The 27,163-nt window shown below is 43.7% G+C and overlaps 1 protein-coding gene across 4 annotated transcripts in view; it reads right to left on the bottom strand.

Annotated features, from left to right (window-relative positions):
* The window catches only part of Erich1 (glutamate rich 1), a 61,316-nt gene extending 40,807 nt beyond the window's left edge, over positions 1-20,509 (bottom strand). For 3 of the 4 annotated variants that reach the window (XM_035452418.1, XM_027387774.2, XM_035452419.1), the window contains exons 1-2: positions 20,421-20,502; positions 8,543-8,636 (exon numbers count right to left, since the gene is read on the bottom strand). In XM_035452418.1, coding sequence (XP_035308309.1) covers positions 8,543-8,615 — 73 coding nt within the window. In that variant the 5' untranslated portion in view covers positions 8,616-8,636; positions 20,421-20,502. Of the gene's footprint in view, positions 1-8,542; positions 8,637-20,420 lie in introns of all 4 variants that reach the window. The other variant, XM_027387772.2, reaches the window with a different exon arrangement.
* Between the last annotated feature and the right edge of the window lie 6,654 nt (positions 20,510-27,163).

The following is a 27,163-nucleotide window of genomic DNA, read 5'->3' as shown; positions in this document are numbered from 1 at the left end:
TGGCAGATGACCTCCTAGAGCCTCTCTTCAAATGGACCCCCATGGCCTCTGCTCTTCAAATGACCTCACACAGGCCCCACCACTTAAGAGGATGATCCACTTTGTGTTTGCTGGCCTTCTCAAGGCACAGACTTGCAGATAGCAGAGGATCCTTGGCCTGCCAGGGATGAAGAGCCCTCAGGGCATTACCTGTTACTGCACCTGCAGGAGGCATCTGTACTACATGACCCTGCTTTTCCCTGATGGGGGTCAGTCTTGCATTGCATTTTTCCTATACTGAGCACTAGGAATTGGCACTAGGCTCCAGAAACCAGCTAGGCTGGACAGTCCACGCGTAGGTTGTATGTTTCCTATTGCCTGAGGTGTGACAGGTTAGCTATGAGAACAGCAGGGCATGGAAGGGAAATAGTCTGTCTAGGTGATAGCTGGAAGCTAAGTTCTCTCTCCTCCTGCTCAAGACCCTGCCCCTCAGAAAGCCACCAAGGGTCAGCTCTTCCCCCAGAGATGCTCAAGACCATGCCTGCAGGGTATTTAAATAGTCTCCTAAGGAAAGGTCATGTGGTTTCCCCTTTCCCAAGACCACCTGGGAATGCTTTGCTCAGATTAAAACCTGGACTTTAATTCGGTGTGATTTGGCCTCATCTGATTTATTGCATCAGCGTAGCTACCCATTACCGGGGAATATTTTTACTCATCAGACTCTCTGACATCTCTCCTTTGAACTGTCAGACAACTGTCATTGGAGAAACATTTTTCCACAGATCCTACAGCTTTAGCACGAATGTGGAAATTCTTCCCTTTATTTTATAGTTTGCACTCTCATGATGCCTAAGTATCCTAGAACCTTCAGATAGGCAGTGGAAGATGTAGAATCAAAACAACTGAAGACAGTGATTTGCAATATCAAAAATAAGAGAAAAGTTATTGAGAGTGGTTTGTAGATGATGTAGATGAGATTTCTTTGGTCATTTACAGAAACACTCTAGTTATAAAAGGATCATACCCTCATATAATTTGTGCTGGGTAACCCCTTTAATGTGTGTTTCAGTGGTAGTAAATACAACTTTTTTTTTTTTTTTTTTTTTGGACTTGATATTCTTTCTTTCTTCTACAAGTTTCTGTTTTAGGCCTAACATTGAGATCTTTGAACAATCTGGAATTGATTTGTGTACAGGGTGAGAGGGAAGGACCACAGTTTGTTCTTCCACATCTAAACAGCCAGGCTTCCCCACACCGTTAAAGATGCTGTCTTTCCTCCCAATGTGTATTTTTGGCATCTTTGTCAAAAATCAGGTGGCTGCACTTAGACTTGGGTCCTTAGTTCTATCCCCTTGATCAATGTGTCTGTGTCTGTGCAGGCACCACGCCGTTCTGCTACTAAGACTCTGTGGTATTAAACTCAGGGATGGATGTCTCCAGCAGTGTTTTTAGTGTTCGAGATGGTTTTGGCTACCTGAGGTCTCTTGTGTCTCCATGTGAATTTCAGACTTTTTTTTTCAATTTCTGTTTAGAATTGAGTTAGAATTTTGATAGATTGTATTGAGTTTGCAGACTGCTTTTGATGGGAAGCCATTTTCACAATATTAATCCTACCAATCAATGCATGTGCATGGAGGTCTCTCCATCCACTGGTACCTTCTTCAACTAGTCTTCAGTGTTCTAAAGTTTTCATTGGATAAATCTTCTACTTTCTTGGTTGGTTTTATGCCACATGCTCTCCCTTCTTCCCTCCTCCCTCTCTTCTACCCCCCCCCCGTGTGTGTGTGTGTGTGTGTGTATGTGTGTGTGTGTGTGTGTGTGTGTGTGTGTGTGTGTTTTGTTTTGTTTGTTTTTAGTGAATAGAACTGATATGGGATAATGCTCTTGTACACTGTAAAGATTTGTCACTTGTATAATTTTATTTGCTGTCACTTTATCATGTGAGACCATGGGGCTGTGAAGTCCTGACATTAAGAGATTTCCTACATACTATTTTTATGTAGCATATCATTTTTTTTTTTTTTTGGTTTTTTCGAGACAGGGTTTCTCTGTAGGTTTGGAGACTGTCCTGGAACTCTCTTTGAAGACCAGGCTGGCCTCAAACTCACAGAGATCCACCTGCCTCTGCCTCAAGAGTGCTAAAATTAAAGGCATGCACCACCAACGCCCGGAAGCATATAAAGTTGTAAGTAGCATGTTGGACCCTGACAAAGTGTGGGTCTCATATAATCTGTTGATGATGAGCAGAACCAAGACCCTTGTGCAGAAGGGCCATGTGTGGGACAACCCATATGGAATACACCTTAGTGTCCACCCAAGCTGCAAATGATGTCTTGGGCTATTCGGAAGAGGCAGGTAGCCTGTGAAACATTTTTAGCAATATACTATAAAATATTTAAAAAGAAAGCTTAAACATTCACATAAAAACCAAATTGCCATGGGTATTTTTTTTTTCAAATGGTAAAGGAGCAAATATCTTATTCCAAATGAATATGGTGGGTATTCCTAGGAGAAACAAAGACAGATAAACATTTACAAATGGTCAATGAACAAGTATTTTCATGAACTATAACAAATTCTAAGACAAAGTTGTAACTAAAGACTCTATTTTATGAAGGAGGACAGGGAAGCTCCAAGTTTAAAAGACTTGAGGAGAAAAAGCAATCCTGCCATGGAGCTGAGATCACCTCCAAGCTACAGCATCTGGTATGTGTGCATGTGTGTCTGCTCAGGCATAGAAAGAGTAAAATACTATGAAGAAACGCCACATAAGAGTCAGGGCCAAGCAATGCAATGGAAGCCAGTGGCTAAGTGGCTACCCAAAGCAAAAGGATGCCAAAAAGAAAGAAAAAACAATCCCAAAGGTGAGCAACCGCATAGAAGAAATCAGGCCACCTCTGGGACTTCACCCCAGAGTCTGATTAAACAAGAAAGCTGATGTTTAAATACTCGAGCATGCATACATGTACACACACACACACACAAAAAAAAAAAAAAAAAAAAAAAAAACCAGGTACAGACTGAAATTTGAAACCTCTGGATCAATTTGTCTGCCAAGGTTTTCCAATAGAGATTTCTGGGTCATCACAAGCAACATGGTAAGAATGTGCTGAACAGCAAAGATTAGGAAGCATTTTTCACAGAATTTAATTAATGGCAGTTTTGTAACAAAACTATTAAATGCTCCATGTAAAAATAATTAATACAGATGTACCAACCCCATGGGAACTTTTAAAAGTAAGGTAAAAGGAAGGAACAAGGCTATGGCTGGCAGTGGGCATTTCTTTGAAAAGTAGGCCATAGTGCAAACCATGGCTGCAGCCTCCTCAATACAGAAGACAGAGGAGATGTCTAAGCATGTCCTGCAGGACCCATAAGTCAAGAGTGAATTTGTTATCACAGGGAGCCAAGACCAGAGAATTCTAAGGCCTCCTGGCCTCTCCACCTACTTTATTTCTCACTTTCACCTGCAGGACTTTTGCAGGTGACCACACCTTTTCTAGGGGTTTAGGAAGATGGTTCTTATCTCAGGAATAACTTCTAGGTAGGTAGGGGGTGGTCTGCATCATGGATGAGACCCTGAAAGAGCTCCTGAGTGCCAGGGGTCTTCTCAACACTCTATCACTCTTGGTTGGTGGGTCTGTCTGTCTGTCTGTCTGTCTGCCTTCCCTCCCTCCACCCCTGTAAGTGGTAGGATGCTCTTGGACCTGCCTGTGCTCCTTCCTCCTTTCTGTATGTTCTTGCCTGCTCAATTCGTCCCATGCTCTGACCATCTCCTCAAAGGGTGAAGCTGTCTCACACTTAGTTAGACCCGTTTCTCACAGCCTGTTGAATACCACACTTCTCAACCCCCTTACTCGCTGGTATTTTAACAACCAAGCCTTCACTCACTTTCTCTTCTTCAAACCTTGTACCTTTCTAGGCTAAGGCACTGCTGGATCCCAGAGGTCTAGAGACCTCGGCCTGCAACTGTCCTTCATGTTCCTTTAACAGGAACCCTGGCCAATGCAACCACCATGATGTCTGTTCAGGTCTTCACTAACCAGTCATTCCATCTGACCATACTGAAATCTTCAAGAGCTATGATTTGCTTTCCACTTTCCAGGACAAAACCATGAACAACAGAGAACCCCTGTGTACCCTTCAGTGTCCCCTGGGACCAACTTGTTACCAGACATGAAGCAACTGTCAACACTGGCCCGTGCTGGTACAGGTTCTGCAGCATCTTACTAACGGTGCAATCAGTTCCATATCTAACACCTCTCCTAGCCCCCATTTCTTCCCATGTCCTATAAACCAGCATGCACTTCTCCTGTTTACCTTGCTGTTTGTGTTCTTGATGCATTTTGAAGATCAGTGTGAGATATTCTGTAGACTATTCCTAATTTTGGTCTGTCTGATATCAGACTCAGGTTCTTTTAATTGGACAGCACTGTTGTTTATGGGGAGATGTTTTCAACACATCAACTAGGTTGACAGTGTTAGCCTGGGGTCTCCTTTCTGCTGACATTAGCCTCGACCACAACTGGGTAAGTCTGTTGGCTGGGATTTCTTCCTACAAAGTTACTGTGTTTCCCTTCCCAGTGTATCTCAGGAAAGAGATTTTTGGGGTTCATGCCTCTTCTCCACTATGTCTGTTAAATCAACTGTGGGTCCTGCTTATGGCACAAATGGCCGAGGGACTCAATGTGGGCTTTGATTCTCTCATTCCTTCTATATTTATTATATGGGAGCCCTCTTTAAGGAAGCTATTTACATTTTCACAGTTTATGGATTACTTTTTATTACTCTTTCATTTATGCATTAATAGTTACTCATTTATTCTGAGGGTTATAGCTTTGTACTATATTCACGTGTTTTCTGGTTCGGATTGTTCTATCATAGCAGTTTGCTCCTTCAGGGTGGGCCAGTGCCCTTTGGTCTGCTGTTCTTCAGTGAACACACAGCCACCAGCATGTTCCACAGGCTATAGCCTAGATAAGTCAGCATTTTCTCTGCCACCAGGATTGGGGGATATAATTGCTCATTGCTCATTTCGTAATACAAATCTATACCTGTTTGTTCTCTGCTTAACAACAGCTGACTGCTTTGCAGAAATAAGCAGTTGCAGGCCATAGAAAGCCATGTCTAGTCTCAAAAGCTAACTAGAAGGACAGTGAGATGGCTCAGAGGGTAAAGGTGCTTGCTGCCAAGCCTGACCACCTTAGTTAGATCCCAGGAATATAGTAGGAGGGGAGAATGGGCTCCCACAATTGTTGCTGGTATTGTTGTTGTCGTTGTGTGGGTGCATGTAAGGGTGTGCACACATAATAAACAAATGCAAAAGAAAAGGAGTCTTTGAATAGTAAACTGAGGCAGCACAGACATAACTAACAGCAAAAATGCTGATGCATCTAAAAAGGCTCATCCATGCCATACCCATCTTTATCATTAGACATGTAAGATGGCAGAACTAATATTAACAGTAATGGCTTGGGTTATCAAGAAGACCAAAGAAGGACTCATGAATGCAGGAAAATGGGTTTGCATTTTTAAAATAAATATACACAATTTAAGTATGAAAGTCCTTAAAGTTTACATCTCAACTTTTTATATAGAAGATAGGAATGGTAAAAAATGTCATATAACTCCAAGTGTGCATGAGTCAAGACATCTTCTAAATATACATAACCAAGGATTGAGGAGCAATCTTCCTTTATGAATTCAAAGTGAACAGAGTTCAAACAAAACAAGATAAAAACAAAAGAGGAAACCTTTCATTATCCCAACTATTCTAGTAAGAGCTTTGGAAACCCATGTGGCTACTGTAACTTCCATGCCACACTGGGATTTTTATCACTCACAAACTTGTCTTTGGCTTCTAGTCACTTCTCTGTAAGAGGGACATGTTCTGTAAGTGGCATGCATTCTGGAAATCCATCTCCACCACCACCCTGCTGTGAACATTATGGGAGAATGAACATTTAATACAGGAGTTAAGGCACGGTACTGATATTAAATACTGGCAGATGGTGGCTTTGAGTCCTAATGTCAGTAATGGTCAACTCTTATGTTCAACATGAATCAATTCAGCATCACCTAGGACACACGTGTCTGGGTGTGTCTCTGAGGGCGTGTCCATGGAGGATTAAGTGAGGAAGGAAGACCTACCCTTGATGTCCCCATACCATCCATCTGTGGGATGGGTTACAGACTAAATAAAAAGGAAAAAAAAAATGAGACAACAAACAGAAAATCAGTGTTCACTTCTCCCTGATCCCTGAAGAATTCAATTTGACCAGTTGCCTTTATCCTGCAGCTGTAACTCCCACACGGTGATGAACTGTACTCTCAAGCTAGGAACCAAAATAAACCCTTCCTTTTAAAGGTCACAGAAATGAAGAAAGTTACTAATGCAAAAAAATTGGTATCAGAAGTGGGGCTTCTGCTGTGACAAACCTGATCATGTAGTTCATAGGCCTTTGGAGCAGGTTTGTGGGAAGGGTGTGGGGGTTTGGATCTCTGGGCTGGAGAAGTCTGATGGTGCCATAAGTAGAGCTTAAATGGTCATTCCAGTAGTTCAAAAACCAAAATGCTAAGAAAAATACAGATACTGGAGGTCCAGGCCATGAGGTTCAAGAGGGGAACAAAGGCTCTATTGTAACAAGGCTACAACTCATTGTGTTACATTCGGATGAAGAATCTGGCTGCTTTCTGCCCACGGCCTGTTAATTTGAGCGAGGCTACATTCAAAGTTAATGGGCTAAATTGGTTAATAGGTGAAATTTCAAAACAGCATAACATCCATGTTTTAGCATGGTTACTGCTCACTACTTGAGTGAGAGAACAGAAACACACACACACACACACACACACACACACACACACACACACACACACACAGACAGACAGTTTGGTGAGGAAGAGAGAGAGCATGGGCAAGTTTAAAGTTGCAAATAGGGCAGGTGAGAAGATAGCAGCCATTAAACAGAAACCCAGATGCTATGTACCGAGAAAACAAGATAATGGATCCTGAGGATAGACTTCACTCATTAAGGGATCCAACTTCTAAAAATGAATATTTATTTCAAAGAGCCTGAAATGAAAATGTGGTTGAAGGGATTAACTGCAAAAACAAAAACAAACAAAAAAACTGCCTGGGGCAGTCCTGGGGTCATTCACAGAGGCATACAGAGGCCTGATTACAGCTATGATAGGAGGCCAGATTACAACTCAAAATGACAGAACTTGACAGGATTTTCCACATGGTGCCAGTTTTGCAAGCATGCAAAATGCAAGACTTATGGGCTTATGGAGGCTTGTACCAGAAAGCAGTGTGGTAGGGTTGAATTTCCTATGAGGAAAGCCTCAGAGGTCACTAAATACATCTAGGAAACTAAAGTCCTAGATGTAATGGCAACTCCAGGATGTCAGAAATGCCAGTATCATAAATGTCTAACATGGAAAGGTCCAGATACATTCTAGAACTAACCCCAAAGAGAGGTGGCAGAACTGGAGGGGCAGAGATGCAGACTGTTAGAGCCCAGATGATGCCCCTGCAAGTCTCAGATGCTGGATATGGAGCTATAGCATTTGGCATTTGTCTTCTTGGGTTTGTGTCTTGCTTGGGTCCTGTCTTCCCTTGATATTTTCCCATTCTTCCTGTTTAGAATAGAGATGTTGAATTTATGCCACAGTATTGGAAATATGCAACACTATCCCCTTGAGATTGCCTTGAGTCAGAAGAGAGTTTGTAATTCTGAACAATGTTGAGACTTAAAGATATAGGGAGTTGGAGACTGGAAAAATGGCTCAGAGGTTAAGAGCACTGGCTGCTCTTGCAGAGAACCCAGGTTTGATTTTCACCACCCATATGGTACCACACAACCATCTGTAACTCCAGTTTCAGGAGAGCCAATGCCTTCTTCTTGCCTCTGCAGGCATCGGACACACATATGGTACACATACATATAAGCAGGCAAAACATTCATACACAGAAAATAAAAAAATCAATTAAAGAATATGGGGACTTTTGAAGTTGGAATGAATATATGTTACAAAATGGCCATAAGCCCATGGGTCCAGGAGGGCAATGGTCTCATTTAAAGCTTATGTGTGGGGCTGCAGAGACGGTTCAGTAGTTCAGAGCACTGGCTGCTCTTGCAGAGGACCCAAGCTCAATTCCCAGCACCCACATAGCAGCTCAAAGCTGTCTGTAATTCCTGTTCCACGGGATCTGATGCCCTCACACAGGCATACCTACAGGCAAAACACCAATGTACATAAGATAAAAATAAATAAATTATTTTTAAAAGGGGGAGGACTGGGGAGATGGTTCAATAGTTAAGAGCACTGGCTGCTCTTGCAGAGGGCCTGGGTTCAATTCCTAGCATCCACATGGCAGCTCACAGCTGTCTGTAATTCCAGTTCCAGGTGACCTGACACCCATGGCAAAACACCAATGCACGTAAAATGAAAATAAGTAAATGAAAGCTGATGTGTTTGGGCATTAAATTGACAAGGAGTGAACATGTGATTATCCTTCATTGTCAACTTAGGATTCAGAAGTATCCAGGTGACTCACGTGTGGTTTGTCTGTGAGAGGATTTTCTGAAAGGGAGGAAGGGCAGACCCTGGATGTGGACAGTACTTGTCATCCCATGGGCTGGGATCCCAGCCTGAATGAAAAGAAACAAGAGAATGTGAACTAGGCAACAGCAGTCATTTATTTCTCCACGTTTCCCAAACCTAGCTGCATCCTCACCAACAACCCCATGCTCTTGCTGCTGCACCTGGACCTTTCCTCACTGCTGTGCCCTCCTTGTCACAGACTCCAACTGTGACCCAAGACACCCTCCCTCCTGTCAGTTGTCTGTGCTACTTATTTTGTCACAGTGAAGAGAGAAGCAGCTAACACACCATCTTTCATGTATTATTTATGAAGTAAATCTGTGAATAAGTACAAATGCAGATGGCCTCAAAGGGATGTCTAAATGGTTTCACTACTAAATGGGATCCCGGGTTTTGTCTTTAACATTAAGTTTAACTAATAAATATTAATCCAATTTAATCCCAATATCTTGACATCCAAAATAACTTTTCCAGCAAATGTCTAAATATTTTCAACTGCTGCAATATAAAGCATAAAGTATCTTTTGAAAATAGTGTGATCTTAATTTGCAAATCACTTACAAAAGAGCAAAGCTTATAGAGCAAAATTAAAATATCATTAATTACTTTCTACCAACTAATATTGCTGGAAGGTTTATTCATAGGCTTTACTTTAATCCCTGCACTTGAGATCACAGGGTGGATGCTGAAACTGAAAGCAAGATTTTGTGGATACTGGACCTGCTACCTAAAAACCTGTCCTCTAAAATGAAACACTGTACGCTCTGCCCTTGTTTGTTTCCTCTCTCCCTACAATGCTTAAGAAACAGTAAACAGAATCCCTAAAGATTTATAAGGAGAGAGACACAGTTGCAATGCATCAGGCTGGCACACACAGTCTACAAATGTGAGACGAAAAGAATTGCTTTCCTGTCACTAACAGTGTTTGGGCCCCTGACTTAAACAGAATCATCAGCTATTTTAGATCATAATTTTGTGTTGACACTTTAGTGCTTACTACTAACATTGAACCTTCAGGTTAAAACAAGACAAAACTTGTAAACTGCTTGACCATTTCCTATAAATAAGAACTTCAACAATGTATGTTTTCTAATTGGCCAACTTACTTTTTTGATTAATATTAAAACAGACATGAATGGATGCTTTTTTTTTTTTTTGAAGGCTAGTCCACAGTGCATATAATAAAGTACTAGACAGGGTATGTAGCTCAGGAGACAGAGTGGTAGCCAACCTAGCATACTCAAAGCTCTGAATTTAATTCCTAGCACTACATAAAACCAGGCACAATGGTGAGTACCTATAACCCTGGCACTTAGGAAACAGAGGCAACATTATCAGAAATTCAAGGTCATCCTTGACTACAAAGCGACTTCAAGGCCAGTCTGATATATGAGTCTCTGTCTCAAAAAAAAAAAAGTATTTATTATTAAACTTGTTGAAATGCTTCTTTTTGACTGGGAATGTTTGTGGGGTATATGTGTGTGTGTGTGTATGTATGTATGTATGTATGTATGTATGTATGTATGTATTTTTGTGTGTTAAGAACCTCTCTTTCTCTTAAATTCTAATGTGCTTTTAAAAAGTTAAAGTTCCCCCACAAAGGCTAAGCTAGATGATCTACCGAGTCCCTGGGAGGCAGGCTCCTGTCCCAGGACCCAGAAGGCTCAAAAACTTTGAGTTTTCATGTGAGTGAAACAACAATTGCTTCCTGGCGGTAACAGATGCTTTCAAGCTTTTGCTAGGAACAGGAGGCCAGCCTGCCTTCTTTCTTGCTCACACCTCATCAACTTGCTCCTTTTCTAGCAGTGGGAGCAAGTTTTAACTTGAAACTCTAGTGTCTGTCAAAAAGCAATCACAGGAAAATGAAGGGCAGGGGATTGGGTGTTTAATACCAGCTGAAAAAAAAAAACCCCAAAAAACCCAAAACTCCACAATTACCAAGCTGACCGAGCAATCAGAATCGGGAAATGATAGATACAGAAAAAGGCCAATGTGAAAGAAAACATCCCAGTCAAAATTAATATGTTCCAACACCAAGCACAGAAATTAAGTCTACTTCCCACAGGGGAATTGAGTTATTTTGATATAATTTTCAGAAAGAACTAAAGGCTCTCTGTGTTTCTATTTCAACTTAAAGGCAGAAACCAAATGAAAATAAACCTTCCCAGTTGAGTGTTCTTTGGAAATTAGAAACTTAGGAAAACTGTTAAGTACATGTATTTCAGATAGAGGAATAGGAAACTTGATTGCCAGTGACAAACCTATGGTACCCTAAGCTCTCCCTCAATGTAGTTACTTGATTTAAAGCACTAACAGCTGGCCGTAAAACCAAACATCTCCCCCATTGTTAACAAAGGTGTTAATGGCAGCATCCAAGGAATTATTATTTCTGGTTACCTGTGCAGACATCAAATGTCTAACCTGTGGGTTGTGACCCCTTTGGGGGGGGTGAATGACCCTTTTACAGGGATTGCATATCAGATATCCTGCACATCAGACATTTACATTACGATTCACAACTGTAGCAAAATTACAGTTACAAAGCAGCAACGAAAAGAATTTTATGTTTTGGGGTCACCAAGACATGAGGAACTATATTAAAGGGTCACAGATTAGGAAGCTTGAGAACCCCCTGATCTAACAAGTTCACCCAGGAAAGAAGAGTCAATACCAAAGTGTCACATCACTCTGTGATGCTTCACAGCCCAGTCTACATTTTTATTAGTATTAAAAACAGAATATGATTGCAGAACTTCCCTTTCTATTTTATTTATCCTTTTACCTTACACACAATGGCTATATGTCTATGGGGAACACTGCAACACCTCAACACCTCACATATAAATAGATAATAGTCAAGTCATAGTAAATATCTTTGTGTTACTCCTTTGTGATTGGGGCCTTTGAGTGAACCTCTTTTTCTTCATGAAAGATACGATATGTTATTGTAAATTTACAATGCAAAGGAAACCATAGCTTTCCTGCTGTGTCAGAAAATAGATTTTATTCTTCCTGAGGCTGGAGGGACAGCTCCGTAGTTGAGTATCTACAGCTCTTGCAAAGTACCCAAGTTCAGAGCTGCCGACAACTCCAGCTCAGGGACATGGCTTCCACACACACTGCACTCACATGATCAAACCTACACTCAGACACACACTTACAAACAAACTTGAAAACAAAAGTAACATTCTAAAAGTGATCTCTTTTTCCTCCCAGTTGCATTTTGATGTGTAACCTGGCCACTTTCCAGTGTCTTCCCCTCTTCCACCCCTGGCCTCAAGTGACCACTATTTGACTCTCCTGTGCAATTAACTGAAGGATTTAAATTTCCCACTTTTATGACTGAATTTAGGTTTCAGTTCTCTGAGAGGGGCAAACAGGTGTCACTCCCAGCAAAGGGCCATTTGTCAACCAATTATATTCAGGGACCAGTGAGTGAGAGAGCCCAAACAAGGCCTGAGCTAGCCCGAATGTCTCAAGGACAGTTCCTGCAACCCCTTGAAAACTTACCCAAGTATGTCCAAAGATAAAACCTCAGCCAATTAAAAGTATACTAATATAACTACTGCTTGCTTGACCAGTTATGTTTGATTAACTGGTCAAGTTATGTTGACCTAACCGTCCCTGAAATTCCCTTAGCTGTGCTTAGAAGGAACCTGCACACTACCCTCGGGGTTGTTGTCATTCTGTACAGGTGCTGACTCCTGCATGTTGGAATAGTAATAAATGCTCTTTGTTCTTGCATACTATTTGAGTCTGGGGTCTTCCTTCAGCATTTTCTCAGTCCCTTACATTAACTTTTTCAGATGCCACAAGTGAGTGAAAACACATGCATATGTTTCTGTGCTTGGCTTATTACTTGGCACAATGTCCTCCTCTTCCAAACATGATGCTTCTAGTGGCAGGATTTCACTGATCATAAGAATCATACATACTTCTAATTTGAAAAGCTCTTATGCAAAAACAAAACAAATATATAAATATAAATTTTCCTTTTATAATATTCTTTTCTGCAAAAAGAAAAATGAAAGCCATATGACAGAAAAAATGAATTCTGCAATCTCCAAGACCACCAAATCTTACCCTATTATTCAATGAATATTTTAATATTTTTTTAAAAAATATTTTGATCAGAGAAATATTTGTTTGCCCCTTGTTATCTGTGTGTATAGTATGCCTTATTTAAAATGAAAATAAATGCATAAATTTCAATTTACTGATCATAAACCATACAACTAGAAAGTAGAAGTGATGGAAGACTGTCTTAGGGTTTCTATTGCTATAAAAACACTCTGTGACCATGGTAACTCTTACAATGGAAAATATTTAATTGAGGTGGTGGCTTACAGTTCAGAGGCTCAGTCCATTATCATCATGTCAGGGAGCATGGTGGCCTGCAGGCAGACATGTGCTGGCTACATCTTGATCAGAAGGCAACGGTGTCAACTGAGGCACTGGACATATATGCTTGGGCATATATGAGACCTCAGAGCTCACCCTCACAGTGACACACTTCCTCCAATATAGCCATACTCACTCCAACAAAGCCCCACCTCCTAATAGTGCCACTCCCTAAGAGCTTACAGGGGTCCAATTACATCCAAACTACTAAAGAGACATTGGAAATGATGTTGATTTGCAACTGGTTAATAAAAAGTTTCAAAAAAATTTCATGCTACCTATAAACTTATGCCTCTTGGGAAAGTGAAATTTCCAGAAGAAAAAACGTATATGCTCTTGTGGTGTAACAGTTTCCTTCAAGATGGAAACATTCCATCCTGCGGGAAGGTCAACAACTCAAGTAGCTTCAGGAAGTCCCTGAAACTGACCAGATTTGTTACAGCCAGATTTATTAGCTCCTTGCTGCCAGAGTGCCAAGAAGAATCTGACAAGCTGAACTGCAATGAAGATTGACAGAGCAGCTGAGTTGCCTAGACAGGACTATTGTGGGAAATTACCAATACGGAGTCAGGTAGAAATATAAGGGTATTTAATAGGGAAAAGCCTTACTTACAGAGCGACCTAGCCAGCCGGCATGGCAGCAGTCTGTACGCAAGCCCAAAAGAGAAAACGAAAGTGAAAACGCAGTCACCCTACGTCCCCTGACCACGCCCTCTCAAGCTTGCGAGGGCGTGGTCAGGCACACCTGTAGCCAGCCCCTAAGTAGGCGTGGCTACAGCTTCCCCTACAATTACCCTTTTAGTCTAAAAGAGGATTAAAACTTAACAGTTTAAAGTATCCAAAATTAACAATCATAAAGGTAAAATATAAGAAGAATAAAATATAAAATATAACTATCTATTTTAAATAAACCCTAAAGTCATCTGAAAGAGGTGTCCAAGCCTGAAACCTCCTTCCAATCCCAACCATAAACAATAGGAAGCTATCCCTAACTAGGTATATACACTATCCTAAGTGACAACAATGGGGAAAGGGGGCATAGCATTCTCCAAGTTACTTCCTGCTGAAATGGGACGATGATAGTCATGTGGGGTCCTGTAGGAAGAAAATGTTAGTATCCAGTCACACAGGACACGCTCCAATCTGTTGAACTGCCTGCAAGTTGTGCAGTGTGCTCCGAGTTCCCAGCTTTGGGAGCTGTCACCTGCGCTGGGGTGGGTGTTGGGGCCCATAAAGATGGCTCAACTTCATCCTGGCTCAAGGTCAGAGAGTTCAAAACTGTCCATAAGACCTAAGGGTCTAAGGCGTGGCTATAGTAGGATGTTTGATCTTGGCCTTGGGTGTCTTATGTAAATAACAACAGATTTGGCATGTGGTGTGGTTACTCTTGACCCTCAAGGCCAAATAATGAGAAATTGAATCTAAGGTGTGGTTACAGAATCCTTGGAGAATTGAGGAAGAAAGTCTGCCTGTTCCGTATACATGACACCATGTTTCCCCTTTTAGTTAAGGTATTTAAGAATGGTGAATAATACACTCCCAGGGCATTCAGTATTCATTGAATTGCCCTCCTGACTCTATCCTGTGTCTCTGTCTTTCTCTTAACGTCTCTACCTAGCCTTTCTCAATCCACACTCCCCCTCTCAGATATGAACCAGGGGCAAGTCGGTTGGTTCTGACTGTAATCCCATAAAGCTGGGTTCCCACAGGTAGGCTTTGGTGGTGCAGCTGTCTTGAGTAATTTCTGCTCCTGAAAATGACCCCTCACCCATACTCCAGTAAGTACCCTCAATAAAATTCATTAGCTCATCAAGTTACACTTCAGTGGTATCCATACTTTGGTCTGTCATTTGGGGTCCCTATCTGGTGTGAGTAGATGTGTGTGTCCCGTTGTCCCAGGAAAAGTTTTGTTATGCAACAGCTGCTAATTTAGAGATAAGATGGGTGAGTTCAGTTCAGAAAGAGTTATTTCAAAATGGAATGTCCATGGAAAGCCGCAACACTGACAGGGCCATATGTTCCCAGAAATTACACTGGAGCGAACGACACTGACAGCGACCACCAGCCTTTAAAATGTAACTTCTTGGTCTAGCATCTGCAGGGAAAGCCACACAGAATGAATGGGTTTATAAGAGGACCTTTGTATTTAATATAGATCTGTGACAGGGAACAGGGGTCATCAGGCTTTTAACCATTAGAACGGACCAGAAGTAGAAACTTTCACTATGGTCTGACAGCAACCCCTTCTCACCTCACTCTGTTGTATGAAGAAAAACTCAAATTATTATTACTCAAACTACAACGTTACTTTACCAATTTAAACTTTGAAAAGTTCCTCTACTTTAGGAAACATCAGCTTTGGTTATTCTCCTTTTCTTTGTAATATATGTACACACACACACACACACACACACACACACACACACACACACACTCCCCTTCATTTTATTGGGCACTTTAATTTTTCAAGGTTTGTTGCAGTTTATGGAAATCTGATACTTTGAATTTTCTTTTCAGTAAAACCTGGTTTAAACGTGCTGACTAAATGCATGCCAGTTCTACACAGAGTTCCTGAAAATGATAGTTTTTTTCCCCATTTTATTCCTATGAAAAGCCAAAGTATTTAACCTTTGCCTATAATCTAGAAAAAAATGAATAAACTGATTGCGTTGTCCCATCACAAGTTCAATGGAGTATATTAATTTGATAAATGATAGAATTACAGGTAGAAAAATGATTAGCTGAGATTTAAGCAAGAGTCACTAAGCTTTGTGAAATACTAATTAAAAGTAAACAGTACTCCAAATAAGATTCAAATGGAACATGGTTAGAATCTCTAAGTAACAGAAATAAACCAGAGAGCCAGGCATTGTGGCACATGCTTGCAACTCAGTAATACCGGACTGAGACCAAGATTGTGGGTTTTAAGACTCTAAACATGTCCAAGGCCAGCCTGGATGATTAAACAAAACCCTGCCTCAGAAACAAACAAACACCAAAAATCCATTTGCAAAAACTTTAATACTGACAGCCAGGCGGTGGTAGCACACGCCTTTAATCCCAGCACTTGGGAGGCAGAGGCAGGCGGATCTCTGTGAGTTCGAGACCAGCCTGGTCTACAAGAGCTAGTTCCAGGACAGCCTCCAAAGCCACAGAGAAACCCTGTCTTGAAAAACAAAACAAAACAACAACAACAACAACAAAAAAACCAAAAAACTTTAGTACTGAAAAAAACTGAAGAAAATGTTCTAGACCTTTGCCCTTAGAGGTTTTTAACAGCACTTGTCACACAATTAACTCCCTATAAACAGGTCCCAGGTAAGGCTACAAATGTTTTCATCCTTACTGGTAATTAAGTTGTAGCAGGGAGATGGCAAAGGGCACTTCCAGGAGGATGGGCTGCTTCTTTCACAAGACCATCCTGGCACCTTTAACAACTGCTCAGCTCACAGCGCTCACTGACTTCTCACTGAAACAGACTGAGTAATGCCAGCTGCTACTTTGGAGGCAAGTCAGTAAGCAGTGCTTATTAGAAACTGAAGACAAGCCAGGTGTTGGTGGCGCACGCCTTTAATACCAGCACTCGGGAGGCAGAGGCAGGCAGATCTCTGTGAGTTCAAGGCCGGCCTAGTCTCCAGAGCGAGTGCCAGGATAGGCTCCAAAGCTACACAGAGAAAACCAAAACCAAAACAAAAAACAACAACAAAAAAAAAACCAACCCCCCCCCTAAACTGAAGACACGAGACAAATTATAATCACATATAGTTTTTATACCAATAATTCTATTTTTCATTAGACATATTTTCAGTTCAACATAAGGAAGCAGTGACTGTAAAAAGATCTAGATTAGTGTTTCTCAAGCTGTGGTTCACAACCCCTTGGGGTCCAGCGACCCTTTCACAAGGGTCACCTAAGACCACTGGAAAACATAGATATTTAAATACCTTACTATTCATAAAAGTAGCAAAATTACAGTTATGAAGTAGCAATGAAAATGATTTTAAAAACGATGGGGGGTCACCACAACATGAGGAAGTGTGTTAAAGTGTGGCAGCATTAGGAAGGTTGAGAACCACGTATTTTCATATGGGGGTTCTGTTGGCTCAGCAGATGGGAAGGCTATGAAAGAAAAAAAGGATGTGGGTACAGTGTCACTTCCCAACATCTACATTGTTCTGTGGACTCAAACTTCCTAGGCTGTGACTTTAGGGCAGGATTTCATAGTATTTTTCTGGCACTTCGTATTTCTCTTGTCCCTCAAACATGTAGCCGTCTCCCACATTTTAAACCAGGCAGCACAGAAGCCTCACATATTTGGTATCTTTCATCACCCGCACTGCACTGCTCTTTAGAGGAATCTGCTGCCTCTTCCTGCATCCTGAGAAATTCACTGTGGTACCAACCTGCTAGCTGCCTCCTTAGACCCCCCACATCATGCAGGTTACCAGACTTGGTCCTTATAACACACCCCTGTTATTATCGATGTTTAAAAGATGACATCCCCATAACTGGAAGCAATTAACTCTAAGGCACTAGCTTAGGTTAGACTAGAGTCCGGGACGCTTCAAACTCCACCTCCTATCCCTAGGTGGCCAGCTTGGGTGGGTGGGAGTTGTGGAGACAGGTCTTCCCTTAGCTCTTCAACTCTCTTCTACAGTCTCAAGCCACAACAGTATTACCTTTGCAACTGGCCTGAGTTTCTGCTCTAGGTCCCAGAACCCTATTTACTACCGAGCCAAGTCTCTTCTATCAAGCAGCTGATGGCCTATTACAGAATCAATCTGCTTTCCAGAAGAAAGACAGAACAAAACCACCAAAAATGTACAGACATTTCTTCAACTAACCCTATGCCTTACAAGCTTTCTTGTCTAAATTAGGGCCCAGAGAAGGAACAGTCTGGCACCCTTAGACAATTCTCTACACTAGGGCTTAGCCTTGAATGACACTAGTGCCTCTGTACGGGGGTGGAGGGGTGGGGAGGTGGGGGGGTCATTCAATACCCCTAATGCCCGAGGCAGCTTACATTAGCACTGGATGCTCTACCAACACTGGGTAACTGAATGGATGTTGGCTCAGCGCTCTCTCTATATCCTGCTTCTATGTACATAGAACAGTCCAGCATCTTTGCCCACCACCTCAGCACTTGGGAGATTGAGGCAGAAGGATTCCTGTGAGTTCAAGGCCAGCCTGGGCCACAGAATAAGATGCTATCTTTAAAGGTTAAAAACACCTATCACCTCTCCTCACCACTGAGATCCAGTGTCCTTGAGGAACAGCTGGACCTGAACTATGAGTGACACCAGTGACAACATCTCCACCTGCCAGACCTACACACAAGGTGGGAGGGCAGGGTCAGCAAATAATAGGCCGGGAGACAGATCAGCTCCAGTTCCATGCTTTGCTTTGACAAATTGCAAGTGCTTAGCAGTTTTTATTCTGACTCAAGTCTCAAATATTTCTAGAGCTTGTTTTCCAGATTCAGGGTTCCTTAGGTGATCATGCTTAGAAAAGAAGAAAAGTTAACATTTTGGCTTTGATTACATATATAAATATTTATACACACATATAAAAATATATACGTATAGCCGGGCATTGATGGCGCACGCCTTTAATCCCAGCACTCAGGAGGCAGAGCCAGGCAGATCTCTGTGAGTTCGAGACCAGCCTGGTCTATAAGAACTAGTTCCAGGACAGTCTCCAAAAAGAGCCACAGAGAAAACCTGTCTCGAAAAACCAAAAAAATGTATGTATGAATGTATGTATATATTTAAATTTACACACATACCCATACATACACATATATGTGTGTATATTATATGTATAGATGTTTTACCTGTATGTATATCTGTGCACTATGTGTGTCTGGTGCATGTGGATGCTAGATTTGCAGATCCCCTGTAACTGGGGTTACAGAAAGTTGGGAGTCACCATGTGGGTACTCCCAGGAACCCAACAAGGGTACCCTGGGAGAGCAGTCAGTGCTCTTAACCACTGAGCTACCTCTCCAGCCTCTCCCATTTACACTTTGTCACTTTAAGATTTATTAATCTATCCTCATTCCTCCAAACACAATATTCTTAAACTGCTTACATTTTACCTGGTAATTTTGTCCTATATTCTCTCCAATAGAAACAGAGGCTTAAGATTTATTAATCTATCCTCATTCCTCCAAACACAATATTCTTAAACTGCTTACATTTTACCTGGTAATTTTGTCCTATATTCTCTCCAATAGAAACAGAGGCTATCTCCAGCGGGTAGTTTAGTGATTGATGAAAACAACCAAGAATTTAGTGAGGTTATAAAAGTTTTTTTAAAGTTGGCCAGATGCTCTACTTTGCTCAGGAAAAGGCATTTAATACCAGGTTTAGGCGCATCTTAGGCACAGAAGGGGCTGCAAGAAGATGAAGCATGGGATGTGGAACCAACCCAGAACGCAGGAGACAGCTGAACATATACTAACCAATAATGTTTGGACTCTTCCAGTGGAAGATTGATTATAACAAGGTTTTGCTACACGATAAAGAATGTTTATGTCCACTTTGGAACACCACATCTGATTGTTTCGAAATGGTTATATCTTTTCTAATACCTGAGATGGTCTTACTGGAGGGTTTTGGGGAGGAGGAGGACCAGGCAAATAGGTGAAAGTGGAAACTCATTGGGGCTGAAGTGGGAGCCCACTAGTATAGTTTTCTGCACAGAAACAATAACGACACAGAATGGGGATTTTTACTAGCTCGTTCATGGTTTTCTTGCTCGATGAAAAATTAGTTTCCTACTTTTTAAGCAGATACTTAGTAACGATATGCAGTTGACACTGGCTTTTGTTTTTTCCTTTTCCATTTCATAAGAGAGAAGCGTGATTTAAATACAGAAAAGCACGATAGTGTTTACTCCCATCACAAGACCTGCATTTCCAGGACCTCCAGACGCTAACCCAGACATGAGGGCCATAGGAATAGCGGGCTGTTCTGGGTGGGTGGCGGCAGGTCTTGTGTCACCCCACCCCCATCCACAAACACACACCCTTTCCCACGCGCCAGCTCCGCCCCAGTGCTATCCCAGGGACAAGAGAGGACACCAAGGCTCTGGGGAACTCTGCTCCATCAGTGAGGTCGCAGGGACAACGAAGACCCTTGAAAGGCTGCGACAGTCGCCTGACCCAGGCAGCAGCAGGAGGAACCCACCACATGAGACGGGGTCGCTAAGGACCTTCATACCACTCGGGCCCCCGCAAACTCCACGTCCGTCCCCACAGATCCCGGGTACTCTCAGGGCCCATCATACCCCGCCCTACACACTTGAGGTCCCTGAAGTCCCACGATCCCCCATCAGTCTACCACATCCGCTGGTCACAACATGAGGACACCCTCCACCCCTGGGGATCTCAGACCCAGTTTCGCTCACGTTCCGCGCTTCCTGCCTACCGTGCTTCCGATGAGCAGACATACCCGACCCCAGCCGGGATCCGGGGCCCCAACGCCACCAGATGCACGGCTCTTCCGGATTCCTCTCTCTTAGGCCCGCCCACAACATTAGGAGTGCCTAATCCGGACCCGAATTCCCCGCCGCCGGGGCTGCCAATCATCTCTATCCGGCGGTTTATTGGTTCGTATGGGGCCCGGGGGAGGTTTAAGCTCGGCCTCTAAGAGCCTGGCTGTGGAGCCTGCGCGGAAGGCAAGTGGCCCGGTAGCGCTGTTTCTGCGTTTGCCCGGCTGATGGTCTTGGCCCAAGACACAGCTAGGGTCTGTACCGGCTCTGCGCACTTGAGGAACTTGGGGTGCAAGCTGGAGAAAGGTTGGTAAGGAGAGAAGGAAGATCTGGAAGCTTGAGACAAGACAAGGTCCCTCTCGGCCTAGACATCCGTTCTCTGCGCCCCCTCTTTACATCTGCGGGTGGTCCGCTCGCACACCAGCGGGGGCCCAACGACAGTGCCTCCCCTTTGCTTCTCGTCTGCCGGTCCCTCTTTTTGTGGTGTCTTTCACTCGAGCCACGTTGCTTTCAGCCCGGCGGTGCTACCCACGGCGCTGGGACCCTTGAGCTCTGTTGACATTGACTCTTCGTCCTTGAATTGCTTCTTCAGAAACATGACTGCCGAGTGTCTGCACGAAACAACGTTCATGAAAGATCGGACAAGAGAGGTGCATGACAAAGAAGACTGAGAGACCGTATCCCAAAGAGAGGAGCTCCTTGAAGAGAAGTAACGCAGGGAGCAGGGTTCTAAGTAGAGAGCTTAAAACCAAGGACACAAAGTAGATGTCTTTGATTAGTGGAGGTTAGCAAGCACAGACTTGCGGAGACGAAAGAGGAAAGTCTGATGTTATGAAGACAATATTCAAAAAAGAAAGAAGACAAACTATGGTTCAAGTAAAGTGCATGCCTGCCAGCCAGCCGGTGTCTGGAGAGCTAAGGCAGTTTGGGATCAGGGAGGAGAGAAGGCGTGGCCTCGGGCGTTGCGGGACTCTGCAATCAGTGAGCATGGAAGGGTAGAGATGTTACTGATGGCCTCAAGCCAGGATAGTTCCTGAAAGGCCTCGGTTGGGGTCCAGTTTGTATTTGAGTTTTATAACCTTGCCCACAAGGTGGGGTGGACAATCAATAGAAATTTTACAGAAGCCTAAGTGGCAGTCTGCAGGTTGTTGAGGGCAGCATGACCCAGTGTTTCCACTTTTTCCCCTGGTCATGGTCATTCTGTTCCAGGTAGCAAGTGAAGACACACTTGGCAAATATGCAGTACAAGCGGTGCTTTGAGTAAATCACGGAATAAATCAATAAGTCAGTACTTAATAATTGGGCTTTGGTGCCTTATTCTGCTTCACCAGTGACAATCATGGAAGAAGCAACATTGAACTTCCACAGAGATGCAGAAAACCGATCGGTTTGGGGCCTAGAAGTGAAATGATCTGATGTAAATGTTAAGCAGGTGACTTCATCTTCTCTATTGAGAGTAAATTGCATTGGGGTGAAGCAAGAGAGGACTGTGTGCCAGCTGCAGTAAGAACAATATTGGTAGTTAGCAACATTGAGTTGTAACATTGAAGATCATAGGAAGAAATGGTCAGCGTGTGGATGCATTTGAAGGCAAAGCAAAAGAGATGTACTGACTCATCAGATTGGTCTGTGATAGAAAAGGGGAAGTCTAGAATGGGTGCAAGGTTTTTTGACTCAGAATCTGAAAAGTTGGGGTTTCAGGCTGATATGGGGGTCTTCTGGGAAGCCCTTCATTATGTAGCATTGAGCAGCTTTTGATACATAGACTTAGGAGACTGTGGAGGGAATGAATGTTGTGGCCAGAGTAGTGGCTAAGGAAGAGCTGAGCCACACAGCTTCTATCCTTTGTAAAACTGAGAGATGAGGAGGCACCAGCTCTGGCCCAAGAGGAGTGACCAGAGAGGACAAGGAATGACAACCATCCCACAGCGAAGTCAAAGGAGAATTTATTTGTTTGAATGCACGGTTGGATTTGTCAAGGGCTGGTCTTTAGGGTCTTTGGTCATCATCAATTTCATTGGAATACAAGATACAAATGTGTGATGGTTCAAGAAAACAGAAGGTCCTATGTAGGTGTCTTGTCTGTGAACCTGTAATGGTGGCCACACCCCTTTGGGTGTGGCTTCAGGTGGACAGAAGCAAGGAGGGAAGCTTGAGACATGGCTTCTGTTTGCAGGCTCTTTCTGGTGGGTCAGCCCATCTGGTAGGAAGGGTAGAGAAACGCTCCTGTGGTTCTTTGTATTTTTCCATGTAAACGTTCCCCAATAAACACCCATTTATCATATATCTTGGATCTAGTGAAGTCATTACATCCTTGCCTTCAGTCCTGGATGTAGACCTATGCCAGCTTCTGCTACAGTCCCCAAGACCTCCAGCAGACAGGGACACTCCTGTATCTCTCTAAGTGGGCCACAGCACCATCCATTCAGCTGCCAGGCTACTCTTGGGAAACAGTTGCTTCCTTCTCTCTTCTTTTCCCCACAGACCTGTCCAGAAAGATCACATCTAATTTGTGTCCTCGTCTCTCATGGAGATTCCATTTGAAAGTTGACCTCTCCCCCACTCCTACTGCTGTTTTCCAACTCTTATCCCACTACCATGTCACCTCTTCTGTTCATAGCAACCAAAAAGATCTTTTAAAAAATCTGAAATAATCACTCTGGGCTAGGAGGACAGCTCAGTTGTTAAGAACTCTTGCTGTTTTTTTTTTATTGTTTTGTTTTGTTTTTTGTTTTTTTTTTGTTTTTTGTTTTTTGTTTTTTGTTTTTTGTTTTGTTTTTTTTTTTTTTTTTGCACAGAACCTGGTTCAGTTTCCTGCACTCACATGGTGGTTCACAACCATCTGGAACTGTAGTTCCAGGAGATCTGATACCTCTGCCATCTGAGAGCACCAGGCATGCACACTGGTGCAATACATACATTCAGGAAAGATACTCATGCACATAAAAGACATTTTAAAAACTCACTCACTGTAACCCATCAAAGGACCAGAATAAAAAGAACAAAAACAAAAATGGAGAAAGCATTTGACCAAATCTAACACTTGTTCATGATTTATAAAAACAGCAACAAACAAAAACCTCTCAGTCAATACTTAATAAAAGGTAATTTATTCAATTTGATAAAGAACACTTACAAAAAAATTTTCAAATATCATCAAGGGAAAAAACAATTAGAATCTTTCCTACAAAGATCAGGAACAAGACAAAGATTCCCTCTAACCACTGATTTTCAAAATTGTACTAGAAATCCTAGCTAATGTAATGAGACAAGAAAAGGAAATAAAAAGACCATATATTGGGAAGAAAGAAATAAAATTGTCTTTGTCTGCAAGTGACATGAAGAAAATCCTAATGTCCTGGTTAAAATCCCACGTAAGACTACACTGTATGTAAGACATAATTCCAGTTCCTTTAAATGTGTTACAAAACCTCCCAACTCATTGTCCATCCACATTCATGATGGTCTCTCAGTTCCTACTCTAACTAGTCATTTAGAAGAAAAGGCAAGTCTCTCATTGTCTCTGAGTCTTCAGTCCTGTTTTTCCTACTGACAGAACTTTCCCCAACCTCACTCCCACATTCCCACCCCCAAGTCCTGTTCCTCCTGGGATGTTTGGTAGAAGCCAACCTCTGGCTTCATCCCATCCATATCACCATCTGAAGATGGTGCTCAGTTATCAGAGTTGCTCAGTATGGGCAGTAGAGGGGAGGGAGGATGGAAGCAGGTCTGAAGTGCACCTTAGACTGTTCCTCAAAGAATCTTCAATGGGATAGCTCCAGTTGCCTGAAGGAAGATCACCCTGATGACACACCCGTTATTAACTTTCCTTCCCTTTCCCAATCTTTCTATTCTTGTTCAGTTTCCAGAGACAAGGCATTCAAATTAATTACTTATACTCAAACCATGTCTTGGGACCTACTGTGGGGGGGGCAAACCCAGAGGAAGATTTAATGTAATGACACCCTCATAATACTTCCTCAGCATCACAAACTGTTTGCTGTCCTTTTTTTTTTTTTTTTGGTTTTTTGAGGCAGGGTTTCTCTGTGGCTTTTAGAGGCTGTCCTGGAACTAGCTCTTGTAGACCAGCATGGTCTCGAACTCACAGAGATCCGCCTGCCTCTGCCTCCCGAGTGCTGGGATTAAAGGCGTGCGTGCCACCAAAGCCGGGTTTCATTTTCTAGTAACATAGTATATTTCCTTCGTAGAAGCAAATGTAATCCAGGATTATACTCCTGTAACTTTAGTGTGACTCCATCCCAAAAACTTGATGTGTGCCCAGTGACAATCTCTCTTTCTGTTTTGTTCACACGTCCACAACACATAAGAACTCACTATAAGTGCTGCTTGTATTTCTTTCATTCCTGCCATTGTGTGAGATAGCAAATAAATGAATGGAAGATGGGATACACATGGGGAGGAGGAGAGAAAATGGATATTAGAATTTTAAAACTTGATATGCAATCTATATTTTGGTTTGAGGTTTGAAAAGCCATATTTCAAATAAATGAAATACAACTTTCCACCTAAACCAATTGGAACATGCCAAACACACTAAGAGGAAGGCCTGTCAGATTCTTTGATTCATTTATGTATCTCTCACACAATTTGTGTTTTGCTTTCAAAGTACTCTGCAGTTGTTGATTATATGAAAAACATTTTATGGAGATTGTTTTTGTGTCAAGGATCTTGGAGTTTGGAAAATATTGGGTTGTTCCAGTGCCTCCTTTATTCTACACCTATTCATCTTTCTGTTAACATTCATCTTGTTGATTAAGTTTTGGTCACATTTAAACTTAACAAAGGAGACAAAAGCCCTCCTTTACACTCATATTTACATGGAACCCAGTGACTTGTCCAAGGCTAGATAGGCTTAATTGTAGAGTTCCAGAGCCCAGTGTCAAACTATGTCTTTAGTTGTCAGGGCATTTTACTGTAGGCCACATCAACTTTTCTTCTTGGCTGGCCGACAGATCTGAGAAGGACATTCCCATGAATCTAACTAGGCTCCATCACAATGTGGTGAATTAGCTAAATTTGCCAGACCGTTCCTGGTTGTCTTCCAGACTTCTCTGAGAGAAAAGAATAAATTATTATTATTATTATTATTATTATTATTATTATTATTTATTAGCTTCCACTTGCACACTTCATGCGTCTATGTGCTGCTGCAGCAGACAAATGTCTGACACCGTCTCAATGCTGGGCCAGGTTTATTAATGGAGATGGCTGTTCTAGGTGCGTGCGCGGTGAGGGGTGTGGGGTGCCACTGGGAGATCCCCGATTCCTCTGAGCATAGCTCCAAGCGGTTTACTGGCAGGGAGGTTAACAGGTGGCAACAGAAAGGTTGTATTTGATAGCGCCCAGAGAAGCCGTGTGCACTCTCAGCGGCCATGGGGAGCTTTGTTTTCTAATGCTCCCTCTCTCTGACCTGAGAACGCATTAGATGTGGAGGACTTCACCCTGCAGAGTCCTGTGCATCACTGCCTCTGCAGATCTCACATCTCCATTCAGATCGAGCTACACCTTTCCAGGCGCATTGGCTTGTGTGTGGTTCCCACGCTGACCTACAAACACGCCGAGCACTTGCGGGGTGGGACCTCTCTGTTCCCCCGCCCGGTACCTTCACTGTCCTCGAGTGACCCAATGCTCTGCGCGCAACAGTTGGGACCTGCTGTGCGCGGGCTCCCGGGCCATGCGTGCCACGCTATCTCCGGGCCAGGCTTGCCATTGGCAGTCGCACAGGGGCCTGAGCGCTCCCCCTAGGCGCGCAGCTCTGGGCCCTTCCTCAGATGGAGCCACGCACCGGCCGCCCCCCAGTGCGCCGGTGCCTCCCCGGGCGCCGAGTGCGCAGGCGCCGGCCGTGAGGACCGACCGTGCGCCGGGCTCGAAAGGGGTTGGAGCGCGCGGCGGCAGCAGCAGCGGCGGCGGCGGCGGCGGGGCGGCGGACAGACAGACTGCGGATCGACGCACGGACCCAAGGATTCTCGAGCCTGGGAGCTGGCGGCAGTGCCGCGCGCGCCGCCTGGTCTGACGGGTGGCTACCTTGCCATGTCGCTCAGCATCTTCTGAACTAGGAAAGCCCAAGGATGTCCGCTCTGAGGAAGGTGCGAGACGCGCGGGGCCGCGGGGACTGGGATGCGGGGACCTGGGCGCTAAGTGGCAAGAGCCGTCGGAGCAGGGAGGGGGCGGTGCTGCCAGACCGACCCGCGTGGGCCCTGCCTAGGTGGCTGCGTTGGGTGGGTAGGAGGCTAATAGGAACACGCTCCGGGAGTGGGAAATAACCTTAGGGGGACCCGTGCTCCGGGGTCCACCACTGGGGTCCTTCCGGGCTGCAGAGCCCCATGGCTGGGTTGCTGGCACACGGGCTCCCGGGCTACAGGAGCGAGGCGGAGGTGTGAAATTCCCCGCTCTGCGAGGCCGGATAAGGGGGTGCAGTCTGGGGCGCTGGCCAGAGATGGGCTGGTGGGGCAATGGGCAGCGACCTGTGTTCCCCCTCCCCCAAGCGCAGGTGGCCACGGGGACCCAGATTGGGAATGAATAGAAGGTGCTTGGAGCCGGTGCTACAGAGCGCTGGGGTCGCGGAGGCGGGGAGGGGCCACTTGTGCCCTTTGCTGCAGCCGTCGCGATGAGCAGGGCCTGGGCCTAGGGGTTGGGAGGGAGTAGCCACTGCTGGGCT

The sequence above is a fragment of the Cricetulus griseus genome (assembly GCF_003668045.3).
Source record: "Cricetulus griseus strain 17A/GY chromosome 1 unlocalized genomic scaffold, alternate assembly CriGri-PICRH-1.0 chr1_1, whole genome shotgun sequence".
Taxonomy (NCBI): Eukaryota; Metazoa; Chordata; class Mammalia; order Rodentia; family Cricetidae; genus Cricetulus; species Cricetulus griseus.
Note: the sequence above shows the minus strand (reverse complement) of the source record. Positions and strands in the feature narration are given on the sequence as shown.